At 48.9% G+C, this 14,352-nt stretch overlaps 1 protein-coding gene across 1 annotated transcript in view; it reads left to right on the top strand.

The window, feature by feature from the left end:
* The window catches only part of LOC125438369 (aminopeptidase RNPEPL1-like), a 30,980-nt gene continuing 16,628 nt past the window's right edge, over positions 1-14,352 (top strand). The window contains 5 exon segments of the mRNA XM_048506794.1: positions 1-1,450; positions 1,452-1,553; positions 7,770-7,910; positions 12,434-12,585; positions 13,556-13,672. Of these exon segments, the coding sequence (XP_048362751.1) occupies positions 215-1,450; positions 1,452-1,553; positions 7,770-7,910; positions 12,434-12,585; positions 13,556-13,672 (1,748 nt within the window). The 5' untranslated portion in view covers positions 1-214.

Genomic DNA, 14,352 nt, shown 5'->3' on the forward strand with positions numbered 1-14,352 from the left:
GCGGAGGGACGTCATTGCGGCGGCCAGCAGGCGCGGCCGGGCCGGCGACTGGGCCGGGCCGGGGCGAGCGTGGCCGGGGCGGGGCGAGCGGCCTTTTCCAGCCGCCCCCGGGAAGACGCCGCCGCCGCCGCCGCCTCGTCCGCCCGCCCGCCCATGGATTTCACATAGCGCCCCGCCGCCGCCGCCGCCGCCGTCGCCGCCGCCTCCCCCCTCCATGGCGGCCCAGTCGGACGTGGCCTCGGTCTCCAGCGCGGCGCTCTTCCGCCTCCGCCACCTCCGCCTGGGGCTGGAGCTGCGCCCCGAGGCCCGCGCCCTGGCCGGCTGCCTGGTGCTGGAGCTCTGCGCCCGCCGCGCCCCCCGCCACGGCCTCGGCCTCGTCCTCGACACCCACCCGGCCCTCCGCGTCGCCTCCGTCGACTTCCGAGCCTGCCCGGCCCAGGACGACGAGGACGACGACTGCGAGGAGGAGGAAGAGGAGGAGGAGGAGGAGGAGGAAGAGGTCCGCCGGCGGCGCCGCTGCGGCTTCGTCTTCCCCTCCGCCCCCGGCCAGGACGGGGCCCCCCAAGGCCCGCCCTGCGACCCCGCCCGGCTGACAGGCGGCCTCCCCGGCCTGGCGGGCCCGCACCCCCACTGCCCCCTCAGCGCGCGGCCGGCCTCGGGGGCCCTCGAGCAGGCCCCCCTCAGCACCCCCTCGAGTCACCATGGCCCTGCCAGCTGCCCTCAGGCCGACCCCTCGCCCCCTGCTGCCCCCTTGGCAGGTTGCGGGGCTCCTGGCACCCCCCTCTCGCCTGGCACCCCACTCTCCCCTCCCTCTAGCACCCCAGTCTTGCCTCACCCTGGCACCCCAATCTCGCCTGGCACCCCACTCTTGCCTCACCCTGGCACCCCCCTCTCGCCTGGCACCCCACTCTTGCCTCACCCTGGCACCCCACTCTTGCCTCACCCTGGCACCCCAATCTCGCCTGGCACCCCACTCTTGCCTCACCCTGGCACCCCCCTCTCGCCTGGCACCCCACTCTCGCCTCCCTCTAGCACCCCAGTCTTGCCTCACCCTGGCACCCCAATCTCGCCTGGCACCCCACTCTTGCCTCACCCTGGCACCCCCCTCTCGCCTGGCACCCCACTCTCGCCTCCCTCTAGCACCCCAGTCTTGCCTCACCCTGGCACCCCACTCTCGCCTGGCACCCCACTCTTGCCTCACCCTGGCACCCCAGACTCGCCTCACCCTGGCACCCCAATCTCTGCTCACCTTGGCACCTCAGTCTCCGCTCACTCTGGGACCCCAATCCCTGCCCACCCCGCCATCCCAGTCTGTCCACGCCCTGCCACCCCTCTGGCCTGCTCCTTCGTGGACCTGCCTCCGGCCTCAGAGATGGCCCCTCCGCCCCTGCCCACCTTCTCCGACTCGGCCGCCTCTTGGCCCCTGGTCTTCCGGGTGGACCCTTTCGATCTGGGACTACGGCTCGTCCCTCACCATCTCCTTGCCCTCGTCTCTGGAGCCCCACCAGCCGTTCCAGGTCATCGTCCGCTACATCACCACCGATGCTCCAGCTGTAAGTATCCCATAGTGGGCTGCTGCCATAGTTGGCCCCAAATAGTGGATTTGGGGGGTAACCCTCAGAGGATTATTGGCCAGGAAGGTGACGGCACAAGAAGAGGAATCCTGCTGGATCGGGCAGGTGGTCCATTTTGTCCAACATCTCCAGAGGTTGTCTCTAGGAAGCCTGCGTGAAGGGCAGAGCCCCCTCCTGCCCCCTGGATTTAGTATATTCAGAGGTAAACTTCCCCTGAAGATGATTTTGTTTAGCTCTGGAAGGTAAGAACCAACAGCGGACTTCCCATCCATGGATTTGTGCATGAATTTTGTCTCTTAAAGCCATCTAATCCAGCGGTCTTCATTACGACTTGTGGCAGTGAGTTCCGCAAGGTAAATTATACCTGTTGTAAACGCTTTCCTTTGATCCACCCTCAGTCTGCTTCCTGTCACTTTAATTGCCAAGTGTTGAGGAGAGGTGGTGCTAAGACCAGGTGTTGAAGGGCGTCTGGTTCAACAGAGTTCATGTTGCAGTGGAACGTTCTTCTCTCACTACATACTTGTTTATTTGCTCAAGTGATACCTTGCTGTCCTCCCCCATGGATCTCCAAGGATGCTTACCACACTGTCTTCTCCTCCACTTTATTGTCACAACAATCCAGTGAGGTAGGTTAGGCCGAGAGTGTGCCTGTGGTCACCCAGTGAGTTTCCGTGGCAGAGCGGGGATTCAAACCTGGGTCTAGTCCAGTGATGGCAAACCTACGGCACAGGTGCCAGAGGTGGCACTCAGAGCCCTCTCTGTGGGCACGCACAGAGTTCATCATGTGGGGGGGAAATCACCCCCCCCCACACACACACACACACACATTTAGGCTGGCCTGGGCCACTGGGCTCGATTATTAGCATTAAACCTAAGACCTAGTTTTGGGAAAGCAGTATAGGTAACCCTATTAAGCGCTGTTAAACCCCACTGATTTTCATGCAAAGAACTAAAGCGTAATCCTTTACCTGGGAGTAAGCTCAATTGCTGGCAATGGGGCTTGCTTCTGAGTAAACCCTCCTAGGGTCGTGATTCACCCTCAATCTACTTCCTGTCACCGTTGGAAGAGTTGCACAGTTGCTTCAAAGCAAAGCCACCTTCTACCAGCATGCTTAATCCCAAGTAACGCACGCCTCAGAGCCAACCATTTTTTCTAAACTAAAACCTCAGTAGTCGGGTTAAATTGCCGTGTTGGCACTTTGCGATAAATAAGTGGGTTTTGGGTTGCAGTTTGGGCACTCGGTCTCAAAAAGGTTCGCCATCACTGGTCTAGACTCCAAGACTCCAGCAGCACACGAGCACAACGCTGAATCAAAAGCAGGCCATTTGAACTGTGGTGTCCTTCTTTCTATCCCAGTGCTTTTTAAAAACATCGTTCAGTAGAATTTTTTGATCAGAAAGTAAGTACTGGCAGGCGCACTTTCTTGAGAGACGGCTTCAGGCTATCAGCAATGTTCCCCATAAAGTTAGGAGCTCTTATAGGGCATGCCCTGATCTCACGTGAGTCTGTGTCCCACCAGTACCTTGCATGAATTGGGAACGTGCCCCCAAATCTTCCGCAGTATGCAGACAATTCCTTGCATGGCTGACTCATGTGGATAAGGTTCCTCAAGTGCTTAACTTGGCCCCTGTGTCACACTGGCTGTTGCTCTGCCCAGAACATTTTGCCCTGGAGCTGCAAGAAACGCTCCTTTAACTCCTGTGTGACTTCCTGTCGAAGATGCATGTCATGATTTTTGAGACCAAAACAGTTTTCTTGGTGCTAGTTCCCCTGTGGCAGGAAGGCAGGAAGAGAAGAAGAAGAGTTTGGATTTGTACCCCACCTTTCTCTCCTATAAGGAGACTCAAGGTGGTTTACAAGCTCCTTTCCCTTCCTCTCCCCATAACACACCATGTGAGGCAGGTGGGGCTGAGAGAGTTGGGAGAGAACTGTGGCTGACCCAAGGTCACCCAGCAGGAATGTAGGAGTGCGGAAACACATCTGGTTCACCAGATAAGCCTCTGCCACTCAGGTGGAGGAGTGGGGAATCAAACCCAGTTGGTCAGATTTGAAGCCACCTGCTCTTAACCACCACCACCATGCTGTGTTTCAAAAGGCTCCTAAAATTGTTTTTGACTGTCACACTGACAGTCCTTTCTGAAGAGAGTTGGTAAAAGATGACTTGATGCAAAGGTGTTCCTCTGAAGAAGAGTTGCCTTTGTTTGAAAAGCTTCAGGACATTTTTTTTTAATTTATTTCACTGGTACTTCACTGTTTTCCCCAAAGAGGAAGTGAGGTAGCTTACAACATTCTCCCTGTCTCTTCATAACAATCCTGTGAAATGGGCCAAACTGTGTGGCTGTCCCAACTCACGCAGCATGCTTCCACAGCGTGGCTTCAATTGCACAGTTTTGCAATAGAACCCTGTTACAGCACCTTGCTGTGGAGGTGGGGGGTTATTGCATAGAGGCGTCAAAGAGGTGCATGACAAATTATATTAAATCTGAATTTGATTTATTTATGTTGTTTAGATATGTGTGTAAGCCGCCCTGAGTCCAGCGTAACAAATTCAAGGAAATAAAGGAAATAAAATTTAAATTTAAAACATTGAATGGGGTGGAGGGAAGGAGTAGAGATACATTCTCTCTGCAAACGCTAGGAAATGTCCATGTTCCGGTTCATTAATTGAAACCGATTTGGCAATTAAGTGCGGGTCGTACTAAAGGAAAAATGTATTTTACATGGTGCGCAAGTCATTTGCAATTCACTGCCACAATCTGTGACAACAGTCCCAAGGTCAGGTGGCTTTAAAAACAGAAGTGACCAAATCACAACAGGTCTATCAGTCACTATTAGTGATATGAATAGAGCCTCCAGTTTCAGGAGAAGTATACTTCTTGATAGTTTCACCTGCTGTTTGTCCCTGGTGCTGTCACGGTTTTCTTGTGAGTTTTGGACTTGCTGGATCTTTGATCTGATTGAAGCATGTCATTCTTCTGTTAAAAACCGTGGGTCCCTCCCCCCCCATTTTCATTCTCCGCCCCAATCATTGGGACATACTCAACTTCTCTTTTATCATTTGCATCCTGCAATATTTTGCTTTGGTTTTCAACTCTTTGAGGTTAAACATGTCTCAATATTGCCGTGCCCCCAGAACACCAGCAGCTTTTCTCCTGTGTTTCTCCAGCTGGTGGTCGGACAAACAGAGGCATTCTTGTTCGACAGATTCAGTGTCGGTTCACATCGGTGGCAGGAACAGTTTCCTTCCAAGAGAATAATAGACCAAAGTCAACCCCGGTCTTAAAGCCCAAGAAAGGGTCACCAGACTGCAGCTGTACGTGGTTCTTGTGATCAAGGCTGTGAGCTGGTAACGGAGATGATTCCCTTCAGTTTTATTAGTTACCTGAGAAATTAAATAACTTCCTTTGCAAGTATCTTAAATCCCAAATAAAACAGCAAGTAAAAAACACAGACAGTGCTAATAGCGCTTGACATTTCAGGATGTTTGAAGGGCATCGTTTTGTAAGTCATGAAACGCCCCTATCAGGTTGGAACAAATTATAATCCCCATATTGGTGGACAGGTAGGTCTGAGGCAGTCAGCAAGTTCACAGCACGTGGGCTTATACTGATGGGGAGGGCCACGTCTACAACGTGAAAGAAGGCTGGATTCTTTGAGCCACTTCTGCTACCCTTGATTGCAGGGTTCCTTCTGCAGACTGTTTGGAAGAACCTCTTGCATTGGCAGAAGGCTTCCTGATCGGAAGGGAAGGGAAAGTCCCACTATTAACAGATCTGCAGTCTCCTTTGGTGTAGTGGTTAAGAGCAGGTGGATTCTAATCTGGAGAACCAGGTTTGCTTCCCCACTCCTCCATCTGAACGGCAGAGACTTATCCGGTGAACCAGATGTGTTTTCGCACTCCTACATTCCTGCTGGGTGACCTTGGGCCAGGCACAGTTCTCTCAGAACTCTCTCAGCTCCACCTGCCTCACAGGGTGTCTGTTGTGGGGAGAGGAAGGGAAAGGAGCTTTTAAGCCACCTTGAGTCTCCTTACAGGAAAGAAAGGTGGGGTATAAATCCAAACTCCTCCTCCTCCTCCTTCTCAGTGGCATAGTGGCTAAGAGCAGGTGCACTCTGATCTGGAGGAACCAGGTTTGATTCCCAGCTCTGCCACTTGAGCTGTGGAGACTTATCTGGGGAATTCAGATTAGCCTGTACACTCCCACACATGCCAGCTGGGTGACCTTGGGCTAGTCACAGTTCCTCGAGCTCTCTCAGCCCCACCTACCTCACAGGGTGTTTGTTGTGAGGGGGGAAGGGCAAGGAGATTGTCAGCCCCTTTGAGTCTCCTGCAGGAGAGAAAGGGGGGATATAAATCCAAACTCCTCCTCCTCCTCCTCTTCTTCTTCTCCTCCTCCTTCTTCTTCTTCTACTACTACTACTACTACTACTACTATTTCGGGGGAGGGTTGGAAGGGGAGGAAATAGAAGCGGATGAATTCATAATTCTACTTCTATCTTTCAGTGTGATCGAGTATAGTCAATGTAATGATGTGACGTTACCCCATGGGTCAGTCATGGTCCAGGCCTTGCTCAGAGGGACTACCTTTGCCTTTATCTTTTTTCTTGCTAATTCTTTTTGACAACTTTCCAACTGTGCAAAGTCAACTTCAGGTCAACATATGGTAGAACTTGCTCAGATTCTTTATTTTTAAAAAACCCCTCGGAGTTTTCCAGCTTCTATTACTTGGTACCAAGTCTCCTTTTGTTGTTGTTGCCGCCGGTGTGTTCTTCTCTTGGCAACGGAACAAGCCGTGCTAGTCCATCAGGTTATCAAAATAGGCACTGGAATGTCCAGTGTGCTGCCGCTTGGAAGGCCGCCCGCGGGTCAGACAGCCGGGGGCCTCTGGGGCTTTTTGACGGGGAATGTCATCATAGTTCTCATTCCGTCTGCCTGTTCCTGCATATCGCTGCTTCCCGTTGTTCTGCCAACGGGGTGAGACGCACGTGTATTTTTGGTCGCTTCTTCTTCCGTTTGTAAGAGGATTGAAGCCAAAGTATGTGACTGTTTGGCATTTCATCCTGAACTAAGGGGATGGGAAAATATTGGAATCTAACAAGTTGCCCTGTGTCCTAGGCTGCTGGTACCATGCTCCAGCGTTGAGGCTGGGTGGTAGCAGCGTGGTGTAGTGGTTGAGAGCAGGTGGATTCTAATCTGGAGAACTGGGTTTAATTCCCCACTCCTCCGCCTGAATGGTGGAGGTTTATCTGGTGAATCAGATGTGTTTCTCCACTCCTACATTCCTGCTGGGTGACCTTGGGCTAGTCACAGAACTTGGGCTAGTCACCGTTCTCTCAGGACTCTCTCAGCCCCACTTGCCTCACAAGGTGTCTGTTGTGAGGAGAGGAAGGGAAAGGAGCTTGTAAGCCACCTTGAGTCTCCTTATAGGAGAGAAAGGTGGGATATAAATCCAAACTACTCCTCCTCCGCGTCTTCTTCTTCTCTTCCTCCTCCTCCTCCTCCTCCTCCTCCTCCTCCTCCTCCTCCTCCTCCCGGTTTTCTGCCTAAATTCTGGTCTCACTGCCCTTACTGTTTTGGCCCTGTGTCTGCATCAAGATCATTTCTGAAGATTTTGCAAGGGCAGCTAAATAGGGCTACGCACCCACAGACAGAGTGCAGTTTTCCTGGCTGCAGGAGGGTATTAGCTGGGAAATGAAAAACTCCTCCTCTCCAAATGAACACTGGGAACAAATTCTTCGGCCTCCTGAAGCCAAGGAAGATCCAGGGCGCCATCAATTACCACAAAACGGGAGACAAGAAAAACAGATGGGAAAGTTCTGCCAAATACCGCTCACATTTGGGACTAGATGACCGGATCATTGCTCAGCAGTCGGCATTATAGACTCTAGGGCAATTGTGCTACAATGTCAGACCAGAGAGTGGTGTATCTTAAGGCCCTTTAGAGCTTCAAACACCCTTATCCCATGCTGCATCTCTGGCTCCAGCCTCTCAAGTGGCTTCAGAGGCAGTGTCTCTTCAACTCACCTGGGACTCAGGTAGACATGATCTGGTTCTGGAAGACAAAAGCGAGTGCCAACGATTCCTTGAGCAATCTCTCAACTCACCTGTTTGCTTTAAAAATGCTTTTGACAGTCTCTGCTCCTTTGTTTTTATTCCTGCCGTTCTCACGCATTCCTCCTTCCTTTTCCATCAGATCTGGTGGCTGGATCCAGAGCTCACCTACGGCATCTCCAAGCCGTTTGTCTTCACCCAGGGCCACTCAGTGTGCAACCGATCTTTCTTCCCCTGCTTCGACACGCCTGCTGCCAAATGTCCCTATTCTGCTGTTGTTAAGGTAAGGAGTTTGGAACAGATACTGTTTCTTGGGGGCGGTGATTTGGGTTTTCCGCTGCCTGAAATCAGTCGGGATGTTATTTAGCATGATTACTTGTCTTGCACGTGAGACCTGAAACTTTGAAAAAGCATGCCATTCTAATTTTCCATACTACGTTAATATCTCAAGGGTTTTTTTGTCTGGTAGCCGAAAGAAGTTGAAATATTTGATCAGTGAAGTTCATTGTGTCACACCTAATGTGGTTCAAGAGTGTGTGTGTTTATACAAACATACACATGATAGAGAGTTTCAACAGATGCTAGAGGAAGCTAATAAAACCTGTTCCCCGATCTCTCTGGGAATACCTGTGGATAGATTAATTGTAGCCCGGTACCTTTATCTCCTGGTTGAGGCCCGGTGGCGTAGAGCAATCACCTTAGCTAGGTGCAATGCCCTGCCTTCTTCCTTTAGCCTTGGACGCCACCTTGGAATCCCACATAAAGAAAGGAAATGCCCGTGTGGCATGGGTTCTGTGGAAACAGTATCTCATATGCTGTTGGATTGTCCTTTTTATGAGATAGGTAGGAAGAAGCACATAATCCCCTTCCTGCATGGAAGTGAAGGCATTACAGATAAACAGAAGGTTATATATCTTTTAAACAGCCACAACTACGAGCTGTTGGAAGCGGTGGCTAAATTTTAAAATGGTGTTATTTTAACGCGTCAGAAGTTGTAAAGGCTGTTATTATCTTGCAATGTTAATGTTAAACTATTTATATGCCATTAAAGGTATTTGAAATCGTTACAAACATACACATTTAATTTATGCTCCCCTCTGCGATAGTTGCAATTCCAGCAAATTTTTCCATTATGGAAAATCGTCTGCTAAATGATGGGGAAGAAAATTCAATTCAGGTTGTTTTGTTGTGTGAAATTTCATCTATTAAAACATTCACATCCCACCATTCCCTTTGGTTCAAAGTGTCTTACAAAAACAAACAAACAGTTAAGGCGTTACAAATGATAAGCAAATAGAGAGACCCCTCCTCCAATGTCTGCCCCCACCCTAAAGATGGCTGCTGTCTATTTTGTGGCGTGTCTGAACTGGGCCAGTTGGAAGGAACACCTAGATTCAAGTCCAGTAGCACCTTAGAGCGAAACCATTTTCAGGGTATAAGCTTTCGAGAGGTCAGAGCTCCCTTTGACAGATTGACAGTTTATGCCCTGAAAATATTGTTCATCTTTAAGGTGGTACTGAACCTAATTAACCTCCTACGCAGCAGTGGCGTAGGAGGTTCAGAGCTCATGTATCTAATCTGGAGGAACCGGGTTTGATTCCCAGCTCTGCCGCCTGAGCTGTGGAGGCTTATCTGGGGAATTCAGATTAGCCTGTGCACTCCCACATACGCCAGCTGGGTGACCTTGGGCTAGTCACAGCTTCTCGGAGCTCTCTCAGCCCCACCCACCTCACAGGGTGTTTGTTGTGAGGGGGAAGGGCAAGGAGATTGTCAGCCCCTTCGAGTCTCCTGCAGGAGAGAAAGGGGGGATATAAATCCAAACTCTTCTTCTTCTTCTACCTGTTCTGCTGCAGACCAACCCAGCTACCCTCTGAAAAGATCTATTTGAAAGCAAGGGAATCCTTTAGGTATTTTAGCAACTTGGATGTTCTGGGGTGGTTATTACGAAACTGAGAATTCTCAGGCAGATGCAGGTAAAGAAGGAATTTGAAAAGCAGCTTTTCCTCTGGCTGTTGAACCTGGAATTTTAGCTGCTTACACCTGAATCGCACGTAGTCTCCTAACGCATCCACTAAACTGTGAGAAGAGCATATTGTCAGCATTCAAATGTTTTCTTTCCCTTGCAATTTGTGGCCTGTGATTCACCAGTCAAAGGAGGGGCCTTATTCCTTTTTTCACTTCCAAGAGCCTTGCTGTGCCAGAGCTGGGCTGATTTCATACAATCATAGAGTTGGAAGAGACCCCAAGAAGGGCCATCCAGTCCAACCCCCTGCAACGCAGGGACACACAATCAGAGCACTCCCGACATATGTTCATCCAGTCTCTCTTTAAAAACCTCCAAAGAAGGAGACTCCACCACACTCCGAGGCAGTGAATTCCACTGTCGAACAGCCCTTACTGGCAGGAAGTTTTTCCTGGTGTTTAGGTGGAATCTCTTTTCCTTCACCTTGAACCCATGACTCCTGGTCCTTGTCTCTGGAGCTGCAGAAAACAAGCTTCTTCCCTCATGGAAGATTTAATCTTGTCCCTTCCTTCCAACATTAGAATTCCCATGATCCACCAGCTCATTTGTACTCAGAGAATTTTTATTCAGGATTTTCTTCACAACTGAGGGCCCTATCCGACGGGTGGGGCCGAATCTGCTCTTGGGAGTGGCATGCTGCCACACCAGCGGATTCACTCTCCCCAGGGCCCTTACCCTGGCAGAGGGGTGATTTTGCCGGTGTATGCCCACCTCCCCCCAAGCACCGATTTGCCATGCTGAGTGTCACTCCAGCGTCCCAGCATCACTGCTGGTGTAGCAGGGGCGGCCCAGGGGAGGAGCTGACATTGGTTGGCCCCCTCCTGGCCTTTGCTGTCATTACACCGGCAGGCCCTACTTTGCACTTAAGCCACTAGAAAAGTGACATAAGTCCATTGAGGCCCATAGAGGCTTTTCAGTGGCAGGGAGGCTTTTTGCTTGGTGAGTCTCCGCTGGGAAGCCTCTATGGGAGCCACGGCCTACCTCCTCTGGTGTGAATGGGGCTGCAAGGCATGAATAATATTTGCTGTATTGTCGAAGGCTTTCACGGCCGGAATCACTGGGGTGCTGTGTGGTTTCCGGGCTGTATGGCCGTGTTCTAGCAGCATTCTCTCCTGACGTTTCGCCTGCATCTGTGGCTGGCATCTTCAGAGGACCTGATAGTAGGAAAGGAATCCTATATACTCCACTTGCTTTCCTGCTATCAGATCCTCTGAAGATGCCAGCCACAGATGCAGGCGAAACATCAGGAGAGAATGCTGCTAGAACACGGCCATACAGCCTGGAAACCACACAGCACCCCAATATTTGCTGTTCCTCAGTATCCTCTCCTTTTACATGACTGCCTCTGACAATGGTCTGCCTAGTCCACACGTATTTGCAAAAATCCTAGAAAAACCAGCAGGGCCCAGTTTCCCAAAAGTGGGTTATCGGTCCCGCAGGGAACTACATTGCAGTTTTTTGTGCCAACTGCCATTCTAGGACATGGGTAAGATATTATCTATGGTCATGTCTGGACTCCACTCCTCTGGGAGAATCACGTAGCTTATTGTTCTCTTTCACTTGTTAGTGTCTGGACACTTTCTGACAAAATTCCAGATGCCAGAGAAGAATCTAGATAACGGCAGAAGTTGTCTCTTTGGAGTTTCCCCCAAACACTCTGCATCATTCAGTGACTTGAAAAACAAAGGATAAAGTACAAGGGAAAATTTTTTTTAAAGCTACATAGAAAAGAATAAGCCTTTACAGATAACGGTAATAAAAGATTACCATATATGAAAGAACGAATCTTGATATTTGTCATATTTTACGTTTTTAAAAGCCTTTCTTAATCATTGTTTAACCAATATGTTTCTTTTAAGTTTAATCGCTTAAAAAAAAAATTTGAGGGGCCCGCCGTCCCCCCTTTTTCTTTGGGGGTAGGTTTTAAATTGCGGTTTCTGGACGCCTCTTGTTTAATTGTGTTTTATTTATGTACCAATTGTTATTCGCTGTTTTTATGAGTTTTAGGTTGTTTATTTATGATTATGAGATGGAGCCTATGTATTTATATGTATTTATATCTTAGTGTATGAATTGCTCCTGTTTGATATTGAACTGTGTTGTTCACCGCCCGGAGCCCTCCGGGGATCGGGCAGTATAAAAATCGAAGGAAGGAAGGAAGGAAGGAAGGAAGGAAGGAAGGAAGGAAGGAAGGAAGGAAGGAAGGAAGGAAGGAAGGAAGGAAGGAAGGAAGGAAGGAAGGAAGGAAGGAAGGAAGGAAGGAAGGAAGGAAGGAAGGAAGGAAGGAAGGAAGGAATAAAAATAAATAAATAAATAAATAAAAGCAAAAAGAAAAACCTGCTAAACATTAATTATATTAACTACCAATCAAACGTTAACAGGTAATAATAATATGTTAATTCCGTCATTAAAATCTGTAACCATCAAGTAAAAGAACCATATCCCATGTTTGTTAAGTACCTTTCTTAACTTTACAAAACATTGTTAAGTCATATCCGCATGACACGAGGACTATATTTTCCATTTTTCATTAAATCCCTGTTTCGGCTGTCTGTTTACAAGGCTAGTGAGCTTTGCCCTTGCAGCGTATTCTGTTTTGTTCTCTTCCTGCGTTTCTCAAGATTTGTGTAATTCAGCCTGGTTGCAGAATCTAGTTTTCCTGGTTGCAGAAGTTGTGCTATATGGTTGCAGAGTTTCAGGGAATTTTTTTTAAAGAAAAATTCTGTGAATTCAGCATTTCACCTTCCCAGCTGTCCTGACAGATTGTATCTGTCGTGTTTCAGGCACCAGCCGGCATGCAAGTGCTCATGAGTGCTACCCAGAGCAGCTACAAGGAACATGAGAGGGTGTACGAGTTCGAAATGGAATACCCAGTCCCTGCCTATCTGGTGGCTCTGGCAGCAGGCGAGCTGGTTCCTGCCGACATCGGTCCCAGGTAAATCTTGGTGGTTAGCTACTTTGTTGGGTTGATGTGCAGAGCCAGCATGGTATAGTGGTTGAGAGCAGATGCATTCTAATCTGGGGAGCTTGGTTTGATTCCCCGCTCTGCCAGTTGAGCTGTGGAGGCTTATCTGGTGAACTAGATTACCTTGTGCACTCTAACACATGCCAGCTGAATGGCCTTGGGCTAGTCACAGTTCTTTGGAGCTCTCTCAGCTCCACTACCTCACAGAGTGTTTGTTGGGGGTGGGGGGGAGGAAAGGAAATTGTAAGCCCCTTTGAGTCTCCTTCAGGAGAGAAAGGGGGATATAATTCTTCTTCTTCTTCTTCTTCTACTTCTTCTTCTTCTTCATTATTATTATTATTATTATTATTATTATTATTATTATTATTATTATTATTATTATTATTTTGATACAAAAACAGTTATACACAGCAAACAAGATCAATATGCTGGATTTTGTATTACATCACACGTCGGACACTTCCCAAGCATCTAGGACTGTGTGCTGTATCGATAAATAATGCATGCAGATCCGAGTAGGGTGGCCTTTTCAGCTGACATATGGTGATTTTGTCAGCGCCGATTGTTTTTAAGTGCCGTCCAAGGTCTTTAGGCACTGCACCCAGTATGCCGATCACCACTGGGACCACCTTTACTGGTTTGTGCCAGAGTCGTCGTCGTCGTCTTCTTCTTCGTCTTCTTCTTCGTCTTCTTCTTCTTCTTCTTCTTCTTCTTCTTCTTCTTCTTCTTCTTCTTCTTCTTCTTCTTCTTCTTCTTATTATTATTATTATTATTATTATTATTATTATTATTATTATTATTATTATTATTATTATTATTCATTATTTTGAATGGGCCATGCAGGTCAGGGAGGATTTGTATTTAGGCACTGAGAAAATCACCCTTCAGCTAGAGAAGACATGCAAACTCAGGTGGTTAACTTTTGACTCTTTCGCAACAGGAGCAGAGTATGGGCCGAACCGTGCTTGCTGGAAACGGCTATCAGCAAACTCTCGGGCAGAGTCGAACGATGGCTGAGCGCTGCAGAGAGTCTTTACGGCCCCTACATATGGGGACGGTAAGCATTCTTGCTTGCCCAGGATGTGCAGTCCAGTGCAAGGGGGCAGTGCTAAGTGTGTGAGTTTCATGGAGTTGCCCCTGTGCTCTGCACCCCATGCGCGAGTGCCAAGAGCTATAATTTATTTACATGTCACCTTTCCCCTCACAGGCTCAGGGGTGGCTTCCAGCATATCAAAATAGTACAATTCACAAGGATGTTGTGGGCTTTCCAGGTTGTATGGCCACGTCCAGTAGTATTTTCTCCTGGTGTTTCGCCTGCATCTGTGGCCAGCTGTGAATATGAGATTATCGAATTAAGTTCAAATATGCCAATCAGCACGTGCGTATGAATTACCTCTGATGTAGTGAGATGAGAAGGCCAATCTCAACTTATTGTTGAAGACTTTCATGGTCAGAATCAACTGATTATTGTGGGTTTTCTGGACTGTGTGGCCATGGTGTGATAGTTTCTGCTCCTAACGTTTCCCCAGAGAGCCATCATAGTGGAGTGGTTAAGAGTGGACTCTAGTCTAGAGAACCAGATTTGAGTCCCATTCCTCCAAATGAGTGGCAGACTCTTATCCGATGGACTGGATTTGTTTCCTTGCCCCTGCGCATAAAGTCTGCCGAGTGACCTTGGGCTAGTCACAGTTCTCTGAGAACTCTCTCAACTCCACCTACCTCACAAGGTGTCTGTCT

Source organism: Sphaerodactylus townsendi, linkage group LG08 (assembly GCF_021028975.2).
Source record: "Sphaerodactylus townsendi isolate TG3544 linkage group LG08, MPM_Stown_v2.3, whole genome shotgun sequence".
NCBI classification, from domain to species: domain Eukaryota; kingdom Metazoa; phylum Chordata; class Lepidosauria; order Squamata; family Sphaerodactylidae; genus Sphaerodactylus; species Sphaerodactylus townsendi.